We start from the raw sequence: 13,159 nt of genomic DNA, 5'->3' as shown, positions 1-13,159 counted from the left end.
TATTGGTGAGATACATTTGAGATAGAAAAGACCTATCCTATCTATCAGCTACATAATGAATAGGCAGGATGTGAGAGAGAGATGTTTCCATCTTCTCTCTAGGAGGAAAGGAAGAGGACTGACTCACTACAGGAAGTACCTGAGGAGTCAAAGCAGGGGTAATAGAGCAGAGGCAAGCAAGGACAGGTAAGGAGACTCTCACTAGCTACCTCTGCTCCCAGTGCCCCTAGTGGCCATTAGGATAGTTGGTTCAAAAGATCGATGCACTGGAACTCCATCTCCAACATAGAGTCCGTTAAACGTTTATTGTATTGTAATATATGTGAGTTTGCATTAATGATCAACTGTATATTTTGGTAATTTGTATCTTGTTTACCTCCTTGTGGTTCTTGTTCAAGCCCTGTGGTTTTATAAATATTGTTCTGAATTGTATATTTGTATTGGTATTTTGGATTTCTTATGGCCAAATATATAAAGCTCACTTAGTCAATCAGATTTGTCACTGAAGGAAAACAAATATTTTGGGCCATGCTCTCCCCACTCTGAACAGATTAATTCACTGATGGTGGCAACATTACCTCAGCAAATCTGATTGGCAACATGATGTCCTCACTGTTGTTAGGAGGGAGAAGTAGTGCCAGCACAGCAGTCAACTGGAGCTTGAACAGCAGTGACTGAAAGCAGAGAAGAAAAGTGTTGGCGGGATTTTCAGGAAATGTTTTACCTCAAAGTCAATCAATCTTTATTGTTACAGTCTAAGACCAGCACAAAAATGGAAATGAAAACATTACTTTTAAATAAAAAATAAAACCATTATTAGGATACCATTAAATATAGAGAGTTAAAAAGAATATAAAATTGATAAAACAGCAACAATAAATGACTCACTTAATGAAATCTGTAAGGATTCCTTATTGATCATCCGCTGGTGGATATTAATTGCCACGGCACAATATCTAGCAGCAGTAACAGTAACTACGGACTCTGAATCCAAAAGGAAGAAAGAACAAAGAAATAGACTCTGTCGACCAGGATATTTACTTAATAATGGAGAAAGAAAAGATGCATGGATATCCCTATAAAATTAACAAAATAGTAGAACATGTTCAATGGTTTCAATCTGTTCTCCACAAGAGCAAAGCCTCTCTGAAAACGGAATCCCCCTATAACATCCTTCAAGCACTGCCGAAGGTAGGCTATGGCAGCGGACTAAAGTGAATGCTTTTCTATACTTAAGGGTCTCGAACTGAGCAGAGAGGCCCAGAGTAGCTATTTTAGCCTCAATGGACTGATTCCATCTAGATTGGTGGCCATCTTGTAAAATTAAAGGGGCTAACCCAATTGGGTGAAAAACTAATTTAAGCCAATAACTTAGAATAATCATCCAGACATTGGCCTCAGCCTTAATCAAACCTGTCTTCAAACGCAAAGCAGCATTAGATACACATCTTGGAACACAAAATGCTTTTCTTAAAAATTTAGCTTGCACTCATTCCGGGGTCTCCATATTTTGAAAAAGGCCTAATTGTGCTCCATATAGAAGTTGAGCTAATGACTTGGCTTTAAAACATTTAAGGGCCACAAGTACATAATGGCCTCCTTTTGACCGTAGATATTGTAAAATGGCAGAAGAACTTATCTGAGCATTTGAAGCTAGATAATCCCCATGTGCTTTTCTGGTGCCGCCAGCATGAAAAACTACTCCTAGATACTTGAAAAAATGTCACTTGCTCTATTTCATGACCCTCAATTCTCCAGGAATGAATCTTGGGCCTCCTAGCGAAGGCCATAATTTTGGTTTTCTGAAAGTTGATAACCAAACCATCCTTCTTACAATACAAATTCAAGACCCTCAACGCTTTTCTGAGGCTAATAGGTGTCCTGGAGAAGAGTACAGCATCAACAGCAGATAGGAGAATAGATCTATGTCTCCCAGAAAGCTTAGGAGGGTGAAAATCTAGGCTGCTAAGCTGGTCCACCATAGAATTTATATAATAATTAAATAAAAGTGGAGCCAGAATGCAACCCTGCTTAACACCCTTCTGGGTTAGAATAGCTCTCATTAAATGTCCTTGTGGACTATATCTAACCTTAAGAGAAGTGTTTGAATGTAAGGCTTGGAGCAAATACAACAAACGTTGGTCAATGGAGGAAGTCCCCGACTTCTCCCAAAGTTTCACCCGTGAAATAGAATCAAATGCTGCCTTGAAATCAACAAAGGCAGCATATAAAGAAGTCACCCTATGGGAGGAGTACTTGATAAAATGCTGTAACACCAAACACTGGTCAATTGTGGAACGCTCCTCCCTAAAGACAGCCTGTCCCTTAGCAAGAAGAAGTTCTTGGTCCAACCAGTCTCTCAACTTATCATAAAGATGCCTCATATAGAGCTTACCAATGATGTTAAGCAAACTGATGGGCCTATAATTGGCCGGGTTATCTTTCATACCCTTTTTAAAAATAGGAACAATAATAGCAGCCCCCCAGGCTTTAGGAATATGGCCAGTCTTATCTATATAGGTGAAAAGCAAAGCCAAAAATGGAGCCCACCAATCTGAGTTATTTTTAACTGCCTCTGGGGGAATAAGATCCCAGCCCCCTGGGGCTTTACCAGGTCTTACCTGAGCGATTAATCTGTGGATCTCAGAGACTGACACTGGGGGCCAAACAGGTCTCCATCTTACAGAAAGGGTGTTCACCGCCAGTACTAGGGTCTTTATATAGATCATAGAAATATTTCTCCCATATCTCTGGGTTAATATGACAACTAGGGGGACTTGGACCAGGGCTAGGAGAATGTATAATTAAACATCAGAACAAAGATGTATCTTTAGTTCTAACAGCCTGGATGAGCCTCGTCCAGCTCTCCTTCATAGCCTCTTTTTTCTTACAGGCCAACAGAGATTTATAATACCTTTTCTGTAATAAACAATTCTGTGCATCCCACGGGCTAGAATTTCTTTTGTAAACCTGATAAATAGTAATAAGAGCTTTTGGGGCATTAACACATTCTCTGTCAAACCACTGCTGAGAAACAACCTGACGCTGCAGGCGAGGCTCACGTCTCTTACTAGACAGAAGCCGTTGAAATTTATAAACTAGACAGTTATAAAAAGCTAGAGGCGCAGATAATGGGTCATTATTTAGCACAGATGCATGAATATTCTGCAAATAATCAGAAGCTAACAGATCTTTAATCACTTGGTCCAATTGTGTTGACCATTTTACTCAACAAAATAAACCCCCAACCTCAACTGTAGGAGGATACAAAATCTCTATATGAGGTTGATGTGTAAAGTACTTCAATAATAGCGCAATAGGCAAATGATCGCTATCAACCTTAGGGATAACCTGTAGTCTCTCCACATAAGGGAGAAGATTACTTGAGGTAATAAAATAATCAATCAGGCTCATCTTAGAGCCTGCAAGATAAGTAAACTCAGCGGGATGGTCATTAGGAAATGAACCATTCATAATAGTAAGATTGAGTCTGAAGGTCAGAGGCGTAACTATAGGGGGGGCAGGGGGGGGCACGTGCCCCGGGCGCCATCTTTTCTGGTCACGTGGGGGGCGCCGCCATGACAAAAAAAATTTTTTTAATTTTTTTTAATTTTTTGTTAATACAAATGTTTCCTGCTCAGTGCAGCAGCGCTGCAGCAGTCAAGGGAGCGCGTCGGCGCCCCCTCCCCCATGAGCAGTCCCTTCCGCGCCGCCCGCGCCCCCCCCATTGCTTTGCTGGCGCCTGGCGGCCAGTCAGTGGCCTGGCTTGGCGGCGGCAGCGGGCGCTTGTGACGGAAAACCTAAGTATAATGTAGTATGTTGGGGGGGCGGGGAGCATGGGGGGGGCGCCATTTCAGTGTTTGCCCCAGATGCTGTTTTCCCTAGTTACACCTCTGCTGAAGGTCATTTTGAATCCTGAGAAAAATGGGTATGTTTTAGTCTCATACTGCACAGGAGATGGCAAAGACAAACCCCTCCTGAATTCCACCAAAGAAAACCACAGGGCTCTGTGGCCACCAGGAGTCGACACCGACTCAACAGCACAACTTTACTTTACTTTAGTCACTACAGCTAACAGTTTTTGCTTAGCAACATGCCTCTTTTCTGCAAACACTCTCATTAATTGAATTTTGTAGGTATGCCTCTATTTTTTCAACTAATTAAAAATAACTCTCCTGTCATCACAAACACCTGATTGTAATGCTTTGATGTGAACTCCTCTAAGAATCCACATGGGAGAAATCAAAGTGCTACAGAGACACTAATTAATTGACTGGCAGCACACCAGCATGCTCCTAACTGCACAGGTGAAACAACATCAGAATATTGTGTCTGCCAAATAATATTTCAGAGCTTGTTTTTTAAACAAGGGGTTTTTTCTGCTTTTAAAGAAAATGTTCATTATTTATTATTTCTTGTATACACAGTCAGACTGGTGTTATTGACTGGTTTGTTTTATCTAGACATTGAGTCCTTCCCAAGGACTGGGGATGGCTGAATTTTATTATGAATATTGTTGTTATTATTATAGATATTGTAAAATATAGGCTGTTCCCAGTAAAGTTGCTTTTTGTAATTGGCTGGTGGTGATTTCTGTGGCCCTTAAGGTGTTGAGGTGCTCTTCAAGTTGTTTTGGAGTTTCACCTAGGGCGCCAGTTACTACTGGGATTATTTTGGTCTTCTTCTGCCACAGCCTTTCAATTTCAATTTGTAGATCTTTGTCTACAAAGATCTACAAATCTACATCTGCAAAAAATACAAGCTACCTGTAGCCAAAAATTGGTGGAACCATAAAACTGAAAAAAGTTGTAGAAAATGAAGATGCAAAAATATTATGGGACTTTCAACTACAAACAGACAAACATCGGTCACACAGTACACCAGATATAACTGTAGTCGAGAAGAAAGAAAAAGAAGTCAAAATAATCGACATAGCAATACCAGGTGATAGCAGAATAGAAGAAAAAGAAAAATACAAAGATCTACTGTACACATTAATTTTGTTGTTGTTGTTGTTAATTCAATCCCAACTTTTCAGAGAAAATCTCTTGAATACACAGTCATTATTACAGTCTTATATGAAGTTGCCTTATATTGTCTGACCATTGTCCCATTTAGACTTGCATTATTGTTTACTCTGATTGACAGTGCTTTCCCAAGGCTCCATAAGAACTCAGAAACATAGCAGACTGCCTTCTACAGAGACAAACTATTGATCCATCTAACTCAGTATTGCCTATCCAACATTGGCTCTCCTTCAGATGTTGGCTACAACTCCTGTCATTTGTGTCAATTGGCATTGTGGCTGAGGATGGTGGGTGTTGTACTCCAACAACAGCTGGAGGGCCAAAGTTATGTAGCCCTGCTTTGCACTGGATGCCAGGTATTGAACCTGGAACTTTCTGCATGCAAAGCAAGTGCTCTGTCACTGAGCTATGGCTCCATCCACTCAGAGGCAGAGATCTTTCCTAGCTCTGAATCCTTTTAACTGTCTGACCATTGTCCTAGATCAAACTGTATAGGCAAAGCATATTCTAGAACAGTGTTCCTCAACCACCGGTCTGCGGACTGGTGCCAGTCCATGCAGAGTTGAGTGCCAGTCCATGCCTGGGAATTAACACCCCCCCCAAAAAAAACAATTGTGAGCTGGAGGGGGTCGCTGCTGCCGGGAGCTTGCCTGAGCTCATTTCTAAGCAGGCAGCCCTTGCTGCAGGGAATCTGCTCCCTTTTCTTTTCTTGGGGGGCGGGGAATAGTCCTGCTGGCTCCTCTGTGGCCACCGGCGCCTGCTTTTGCACTCCGATGGCAGCTGAGCGGGGGGGGGGGCAGAAGTTTGCTCTGCTGCCTGGTAAGCCAATCTGAGCCTGCTACTGGGGTAAAACCTGCAAGAGGAGAACACAGCACCTGGCGTGGTCTCTCCAATCAGGCACGGCAGCCACAGGCAGCAACAGCCAAAGCTGGGAGCGCGTGGTTGTCCCATGCAGGGAAGGGGGCGGGGCTGTCCCTTGGCTTCCGCTCAACTCATCCTTGGGTTTGAGGGAAGTGAGAGGCTCCCAGCCCCACTTCCATCCTCTCCTCAGCAGAGCGATAGCCCCGCATGGAGGAGGAGAATCTGGTGAGCACCTCCTTCCCTCCCTGTTGAGTGCGGCGCACACGTCTGCTTCAAATGCTGGCTCTCTCTCTGAACTGCTAGGAAATCGCTTTGTGTGAGTGTTAAGGGAAGCCTTTTCTCTACCCCTCCCCACCCTCCTTTGAGTTTTGTCCTCAGTGCATTAAATCTCTCCCATTATTGTCTCCCTCTCCCTATTTTCTCTTTTTTTAAAAAAAATCATAACGTTGTAAATTGCGTTGTTAAAGTATGGGTTGAGCTTAGTTCCCTCCACCCCCCCAAAAAAATTCCATTCTAATTTTAATGATTTTAATGCTTATAATATTTTAAAAATTGTAAACTGCCCAGAAATGCAAGTTTTGGGTGGTATAGAAGCCTGTTAAACAAACAAACAAACAAACAAACAAACTTAAACTTGAAACCCCTTTACTAACTGTTGGTCTGAGAAACTGCACATGCAGAATGTACCAGTCCTTGACTCCGAAAACATTGAGAAACACTGTTCTAGAACTCTTGTTCCTTCTGCCTACACCAAACTGATACATACATTGTCCAGCAGAGAAAAGCAGGAAGTAGATGATGATTGGACCACCTTAAGTGACGCAGTGGGGAAATGCTTGACTAACAAGCAGAAGGTTGCCAGTTCGAATCCCCGCTGGTATGTTTCCCAGACTATGGGAAACACTTATTTCAGGCAGGAGTGATATAGGAAGATGCTGAAAGGAATCCTCTCATACTACACAGGAGATGGCAATGGTAAACTCCTTCTGTACTCTACCAAAGAAAACCACAGGGCTCTGTGGGCGCCAGGAGTCGAAATCGACTTGATGGCACACTTAACCTTTACCTTTAGATGATGATTCCCTTCTTTCAGTTTAGCCATAGGTATTGGCTTAGAGATATTATCCTAAATACTCAGTGGGATAAAAGACTCTAACACCACCCTTATCCTCAACAAAACAGGCATACATTACTCAATCCTCACACCATCCACACTCTTTTTCTTGCTTTACTCCAAAGGACTCTGGCCTCACACAAAGGCAGACTGGGTCCCATCAGAATATCAGAAACTTGCCATTAAGAAAACTGGCAGCATATTAGCAGAATCTTTCTATGCACTTACACCTGTGTTCACACAACAGTTTTGTGGTTTGCCTTTTTTTTGAGGGGGGTGGGTAAATATCCAACCAAGAACAACAAATCTTCTAAAATTAAAAAATGGAATAGGATGCTGCCTAGGGCCTAGTTGTTTACCCTTGATTATTAGTAGCTGAATGTGTAAACTGATTCCACTGAAAGGTGTAGGGCGAGTTCACATGATCTGTTTGCCATTGCAAGTTGGGAGGCACTCACACTTCCATGCATCTCTGCTGGAGTGATAGAGTACTATATAAAAACCAGGTGGATCTTGGCTTGGTGTGGTGCCAAGACATTTAACCAGAAACATTTAACCAGGATCGTGAATCTTCGTTCTAATCCATGGTGGCTAAATGGTGCTTGGCACCAGGGGTGTAGCTATAATTGAGCGAAAGGGTTCAAAGAACATGGGCCCCCAGCTCCTGAGGGCCCTCCAGATCCACCCCTCCCTATTTTCTTCATTATCCCCCTCACTCTGGGGGGCCGCCAGAGAGAGGGATGAACACAGGCCCCCTCTCCCTTAGCTACGCCCCTGCTTGGCACTGCACCAAGTTGAGATCCACCCAGTTTTTAATGCAGCACTTGATCACTCCAGCAGAGATTCATGGCAGTGTACACACCTCCTCCCAACTTTCAGCAGCAAACTTGCCCATTGTTCACAGTGAGATGAGAGTATATGCAAGTTCTGTGTGTAGTGTAATTCCTGTGATGGCCCAGTCATACATGCAATCATCACTTGATGCTACAGTCATCAAGTGATTAAGATGTGTATATGACCTAGGTAAAGGTAAAGTGTGCCGTCGAGTCGGTGTCAACTCCTGGCGACCACAGGGCCCTGTGGTTGTCTTCGGTAGAATACAGGAGGGGTTTACTATTTTATTTGTTTGTTTGTTTGTTTGTTTGTTTTATATTAACATATTTTTATACCACCCAAAACTTACCATTGCCTCCTCCCACGCCGTATGAGATGCCTTTCAGCATCTTCCTATATCGCTGCTGCCCAATATACAGTAGGTGTTTCCCATAGCCTGGTAAACATAGATGCATACAATCCTAGGGTCGCCAACCAACATCAATTGGCCCGTGGGGTTCAGAAAACTTTTGAACTCTGTTTTAGAAGTCATCCCAGATTCCATATGTCATTGGAACTGAAAGTTAATTTTTGTCGTGAATATGGTGGCACATTACACTAGGGTAGCCTTTGATATGTGTTCATTTCCAGAGTATGTCTGCTGTATTTCTCATTCACAGGATTGGTAGTTGTAATTATCTGTGTATACCAAGAAGGCGTCTGCATTTCAATGTTTTCTGATATTGCCCTGACAGCTGCCATGTGCCTTTGAATTCATTAATTAATTTGTTTAGTATATTTGGTATATTTAGAATATAATTTATATAGTAGATTTAGTTTACCGCCCCAAACTCATATCTGTGTATTTGCATTACACAGTATGTATTATTGTATCATCAAATATAATATTTATTTATCTCATTCATTCATATATATATATATACACACAAACACCTGATATGTGCATCTCTAAATCTGAACTATATGAAGAAGAGTTGATAAAGCTATATAAACTCTACATAAAGCAGATGGGAACTGTGGAAATGAGATGATAAAGGAATGACAAAGTGTTTGTGTCTTTGGGATCCCGCAAGGTTTCAGGCAAGGCGGTTTGCTTAATTAGGTGTATAAACAAACAATAGGGACAGAGAATTGTTGTACTTCCTCCAGAAGTATATCTACTGGTACTTGACATCTGGTGCTAATTGTTTGAACAAGTTATTTGGTTATTGGATGGCTGCAACAGGACACATTTGTCTCTGTCAAAACAGTAATATCTGATCGAGTTACATCAGGATTACATTCTGTTCAACGTGTGCCTGCATAAAGACCTCTTCCAATCCTTACCCTGTGAAAACCACAGGTGCCATTGACACTGTGTTGACAAAACAGGACCTTTCTATGGTTCAGCATTTGCTACAACTGTCTATGCATCGTTTGTTCCTGCTAACATAGCAGAAGGTTGAATATTCTGACATCTGTTATTAAGGTCTTTCAAAACTACTATCTGACTGCATTCTGAATGGTTCAGTGCTTTTGACCTATTTGCCCCTCCATCATGGCTTTTGCCTACTATTCTCACGTATCTTTCCTAGGCCATGACACGGTCTTGCTAAGACTGTGACTCCCATCTTCTTAAGACCTTGGTGCTGGCTACGACACATTTTGGTATGCAGTACACACACTGGTATGTTTCCCAGACTATGGGAAACACCTATATCGGGCAGGAGTGATATAGGAAGATGCTGAAAGGAATCCTCTCATACTACACAGGAGATGGCAATGGTAAACCCCTTCTGTACTCTACCAAAGAAAACCACAGGGCTCTGTGGGCGCCAGGAGTCGAAATCGACTTGATGGCACACTTAACCTTTACCTTTAGATGATGATTCCCTTCTTTCAGTTTAGCCATAGGTATTGGCTTAGAGATATTATCCTAAATACTCAGTGGGATAAAAGACTCTAACACCACCCTTATCCTCAACAAAACAGGCATACATTACTCAATCCTCACACCATCCACACTCTTTTTCTTGCTTTACTCCAAAGGACTCTGGCCTCACACAAAGGCAGACTGGGTCCCATCAGAATATCAGAAACTTGCCATTAAGAAAACTGGTAGCATATTAGCAGAATCTTTCTATGCACTTACACCTGTGTTCACACAACAGTTTTGTGGTTTGCCTTTTTTTTGAGGGGGGTGGGTAAATATCCAACCTAGAACAACAAATCTTCTAAAATTAAAAAATGGAATAGGATGCTGCCTAGGGCCTAGTTGTTTACCCTTGATTATTAGTAGCTGAATGTGGTTCAAAGGGCTCTGTGGTTGACAGGAGTCGACACCAACTCAACAGCACACTTCACTTTTACACACATACATATATTCTCATAATTGCCCTCAGAGCTTCTTTTAGGGCAGAACTAATGTGTGAGGGGCCAAACACGAGTGTGCTGGCTAACTATGCACCCCTCCAGCATGATCCCTGGCCACAAGAGCACACTGACTAGCCATGTTCCTTGAACTGATTCACTCCCCTGACATTCCCATGTGCAGCACCTGTCTGAAGAGAGCTGGATTCTAAATCATGAGGAGAACTCTCCCAGTCTGCAGTGTTTGCCCTTTGCAGACAAGCATGGCACATGGACATGGCTGGGGTCATGGCAAGGAAGTGCACTCCTGTTCGACCCCTTATGCATTAGTTCTATTCAATGTATAAGAATATGCATCAGAATAAGGATATGAAGAACACCTGCAAAGAACTCATATTTGTATGAAACTGGAAAAAACACAGAGAAATTTATCTGCTTCTGTTCTCAATCCATTCCTTTAAAATTTAAAATCTTTCCCTCTTGGTATGAGTGCATAATTAATCTATGGCATTCTCTGCATGGGCTGTGGTGATTGTCACCAGCTTGGATGGCTTTAAGCAGGGCTTAGATAAATTCATGGAGGACAAGTATATCAATGGCTACTAGTCTGTTGGCTACAGGCTACCTCCAGGCTCAAAGGCAGGATGCCTCTGAATACCAGTTGAAGGCGAGCAACAGTAGGAGAGAGAGCATGCCTTCATCTCTCGCCTGTGGTCTTCCCACTGTGCCACTGTGGGAAACAGGATGCTGGACTAAATAGACCTTGGGCCTGATTCAACCAGGCTGTTATTATGTTTACGTTCACTTCTTGGCTCTAATCTTATCCCAAGCTCTCTACAGTCTTTTAAGAAATGTGGCAGTGCTGCTTCATACACAGCACAAAAAGACAAGTCCCCATGTTTCCTCTGCAAATCAACCACATCTCACCGAGAAGAAGAGCATTTTCCTCTCTGTGTAAAAATGTACAGTAAGCATGCGAAGGAAACTTTCACTAAACCAAGTTTTCAGGGCTTGCTGCTGCATTTATTGAGCTGTCATTCGTTTTATTATTACTGATAATGCTAATTGGGCAAAAAGGTAACCTTTAGAGTCGTGGACCTTTTTAGCAGGGAAAAGAAGCTATGCCTATTCATCCCAGCATAGTGTCAATAGTTGTTGATGGTGTCTCCCTCCCTTGTGTTTTGTTTTAGACCTTGAGCTTCTCTGGAACATTCCCCATTATTCTCATTCTTTTTGCAATGCAAAACTTTGAGAACTTCTTCTTGTTGTTATTGTTGAAAAGCAGTATAAAAATCTTGTTGTTGTTGTGTATGGTCTTAAGTGTAATCAATAGAAAATCAGTTGACTTAGAAATATTAAAAGATAAAGTGAAATAGTAAAGAGCTGATGTTGCCAGTCTCACAGTATAGGTTCATGGCTTGGCTGGAAGATTTAAACAAAGCCAAAGAGGGTCAGGCTAAATTATTCAATGTGACATTCAAAGAGGACAGCTTGTGTATGCTGTCTAAAATGTCCTGGCATTCAGTTAATGACCATGGATTTTACAGGCTAGTTCTGCCACAACACAGATCTTCAAATTCTTCCCCAAGAAATTATTCATATTGTTGGGAGGTGGTTTTGAGCATTGTGCTGTCCTCTTCTTAATTTCCTTTGAATTGCCTCAGACAAGTCCCACCCCATGCCACATGCTTTTCTAAATATATCAAGCAGTGGGTGGTGCCTGCAAACTGAGCATATAAAACTTTCCTTCAGGGATTCTTAAGACATTGCTTTCTGCAAAGAACTACATTTTCAAGTCACACTTTGATAACCAGCCTACAATGAGAGCAACAAGCATATTTCTTCTTTTTGCGGTGGGGATTTTCTGTTCCTCAGGTGAGTACAACATGGAATTCACTCTTGATGTTTGTCTTCTTGCAGAAGTTAAATTTTCCACTATCAATTTCAGTGCAAAGCAGAGTTTAGGGAAACAGACACCTGGCCAACAGAACATCACTTGGTCTTTAGTCAGACCCCAGCCTGCACAAGAATAGATTGGGTGGGCATAAGATTGGGTGGGCATAAAATTGGGTGGGCATAATAGATTGGGTGCGCAAGCTGTGGGCTGGCTGAAGCCCACTCTCAGCACAGTCCTATGCTTGACCTCCCAGCACAGTGTGGGAGGGGGCAGGCCATGGTGTGGCGTGGTCACCCCCAGGACATTATAAAGATAATTTGGGGAGCCCCAGGGGGATGGGGAACCAGAATTCTGCCCGGGAGTCCAGGGGGGCACCCTGATGTTATCTAATGAAACAGACAGAACTGCAGGACCCTGAAACAGAACGCGATTAATGTGAAACTCAGGAATTAATACCTTAGAAGTCAGACTAGGTTTATGACCAACACAGAATTCTGGCTGCATGTTAACACTGATTCATATCATTCTGGAACTGAAATGATATCTTGATCATAATCAAATTTTAAATAGTGGATGCAAATATTTTTTCCTACAGTGGGAAGATTACTTTGCAAAACCATTTGCAATTTCCAAACACTGAAAAATTGCTATAATTTACTGAGGCACTTATATATCAGGATTCATAAGAGCAAAAGAACCCAACCAGATCACTGCTATCATTTAAAGATGTGCATGAAATGCAATTCAGAGTCTGAATAAAGGCACATCCCTTTAAAACACATCCCTGGGAGCAGCTGGGGGAGAGCACCGCCAGTGTGCGCTGATTGCTGGGGGAGTGTGCCATGATTACGGAAGTGGCGGTGTGTGATGGAGGAGCAGGTGGTGGACCTGCTCTCCTCCATGCTAAAGGGTAATGTGTAATCCCTATGTTTTAAAGTGATGTGCTGTGATTTGGACTCTGAATCACATTTCGTGCACATCCATATCATCATCCATCTAAGTCCAAAGGTAGCTAGTTTGTTTTTACTTTATGCTCAGCAGTTATTTTTTCACTTTCATGAGGTGGCCTTTTATGAA

General features: G+C 42.3%; 2 protein-coding genes across 4 annotated transcripts in view; one reads left to right on the top strand and one right to left on the bottom strand.

Moving 5' to 3' along the window:
- Window positions 1–13,159, bottom strand: part of LOC128343996 (serine protease inhibitor Kazal-type 5-like) — a 226,428-nt gene that overhangs the window by 188,428 nt on the left and 24,841 nt on the right. Inside the window, exons 2-3 of the mRNA XM_053293435.1 lie at window positions 889–984; window positions 579–674 (exon numbers count right to left, since the gene is read on the bottom strand). The gene's annotated coding sequence lies outside the window, so the exon portion shown is untranslated. The remainder of the gene's footprint in view (window positions 1–578; window positions 675–888; window positions 985–13,159) is intronic.
- LOC128344114 (trypsin inhibitor ClTI-1-like) overlaps window positions 6,111–13,159 on the top strand; it is a 73,297-nt gene continuing 66,248 nt past the window's right edge. Inside the window, exons 1-2 of one of the 3 annotated variants that reach the window (XM_053293634.1) lie at window positions 6,111–6,204; window positions 11,938–12,060. In XM_053293634.1, the coding sequence (XP_053149609.1) occupies window positions 12,006–12,060 (55 nt within the window). In that variant the 5' untranslated portion in view covers window positions 6,111–6,204; window positions 11,938–12,005. Of the gene's footprint in view, window positions 6,205–11,876; window positions 12,061–13,159 lie in introns of those variants that run through there. The other 2 variants (XM_053293633.1, XM_053293635.1) reach the window with 2 other exon arrangements.

Source organism: Hemicordylus capensis, chromosome 2 (assembly GCF_027244095.1).
Source record: "Hemicordylus capensis ecotype Gifberg chromosome 2, rHemCap1.1.pri, whole genome shotgun sequence".
Lineage (NCBI taxonomy): Eukaryota > Metazoa > Chordata > Lepidosauria > Squamata > Cordylidae > Hemicordylus > Hemicordylus capensis.
The sequence above is the reverse complement of the archived record's forward strand: the minus strand, read 5'-3'. Positions and strand labels throughout refer to the sequence as shown.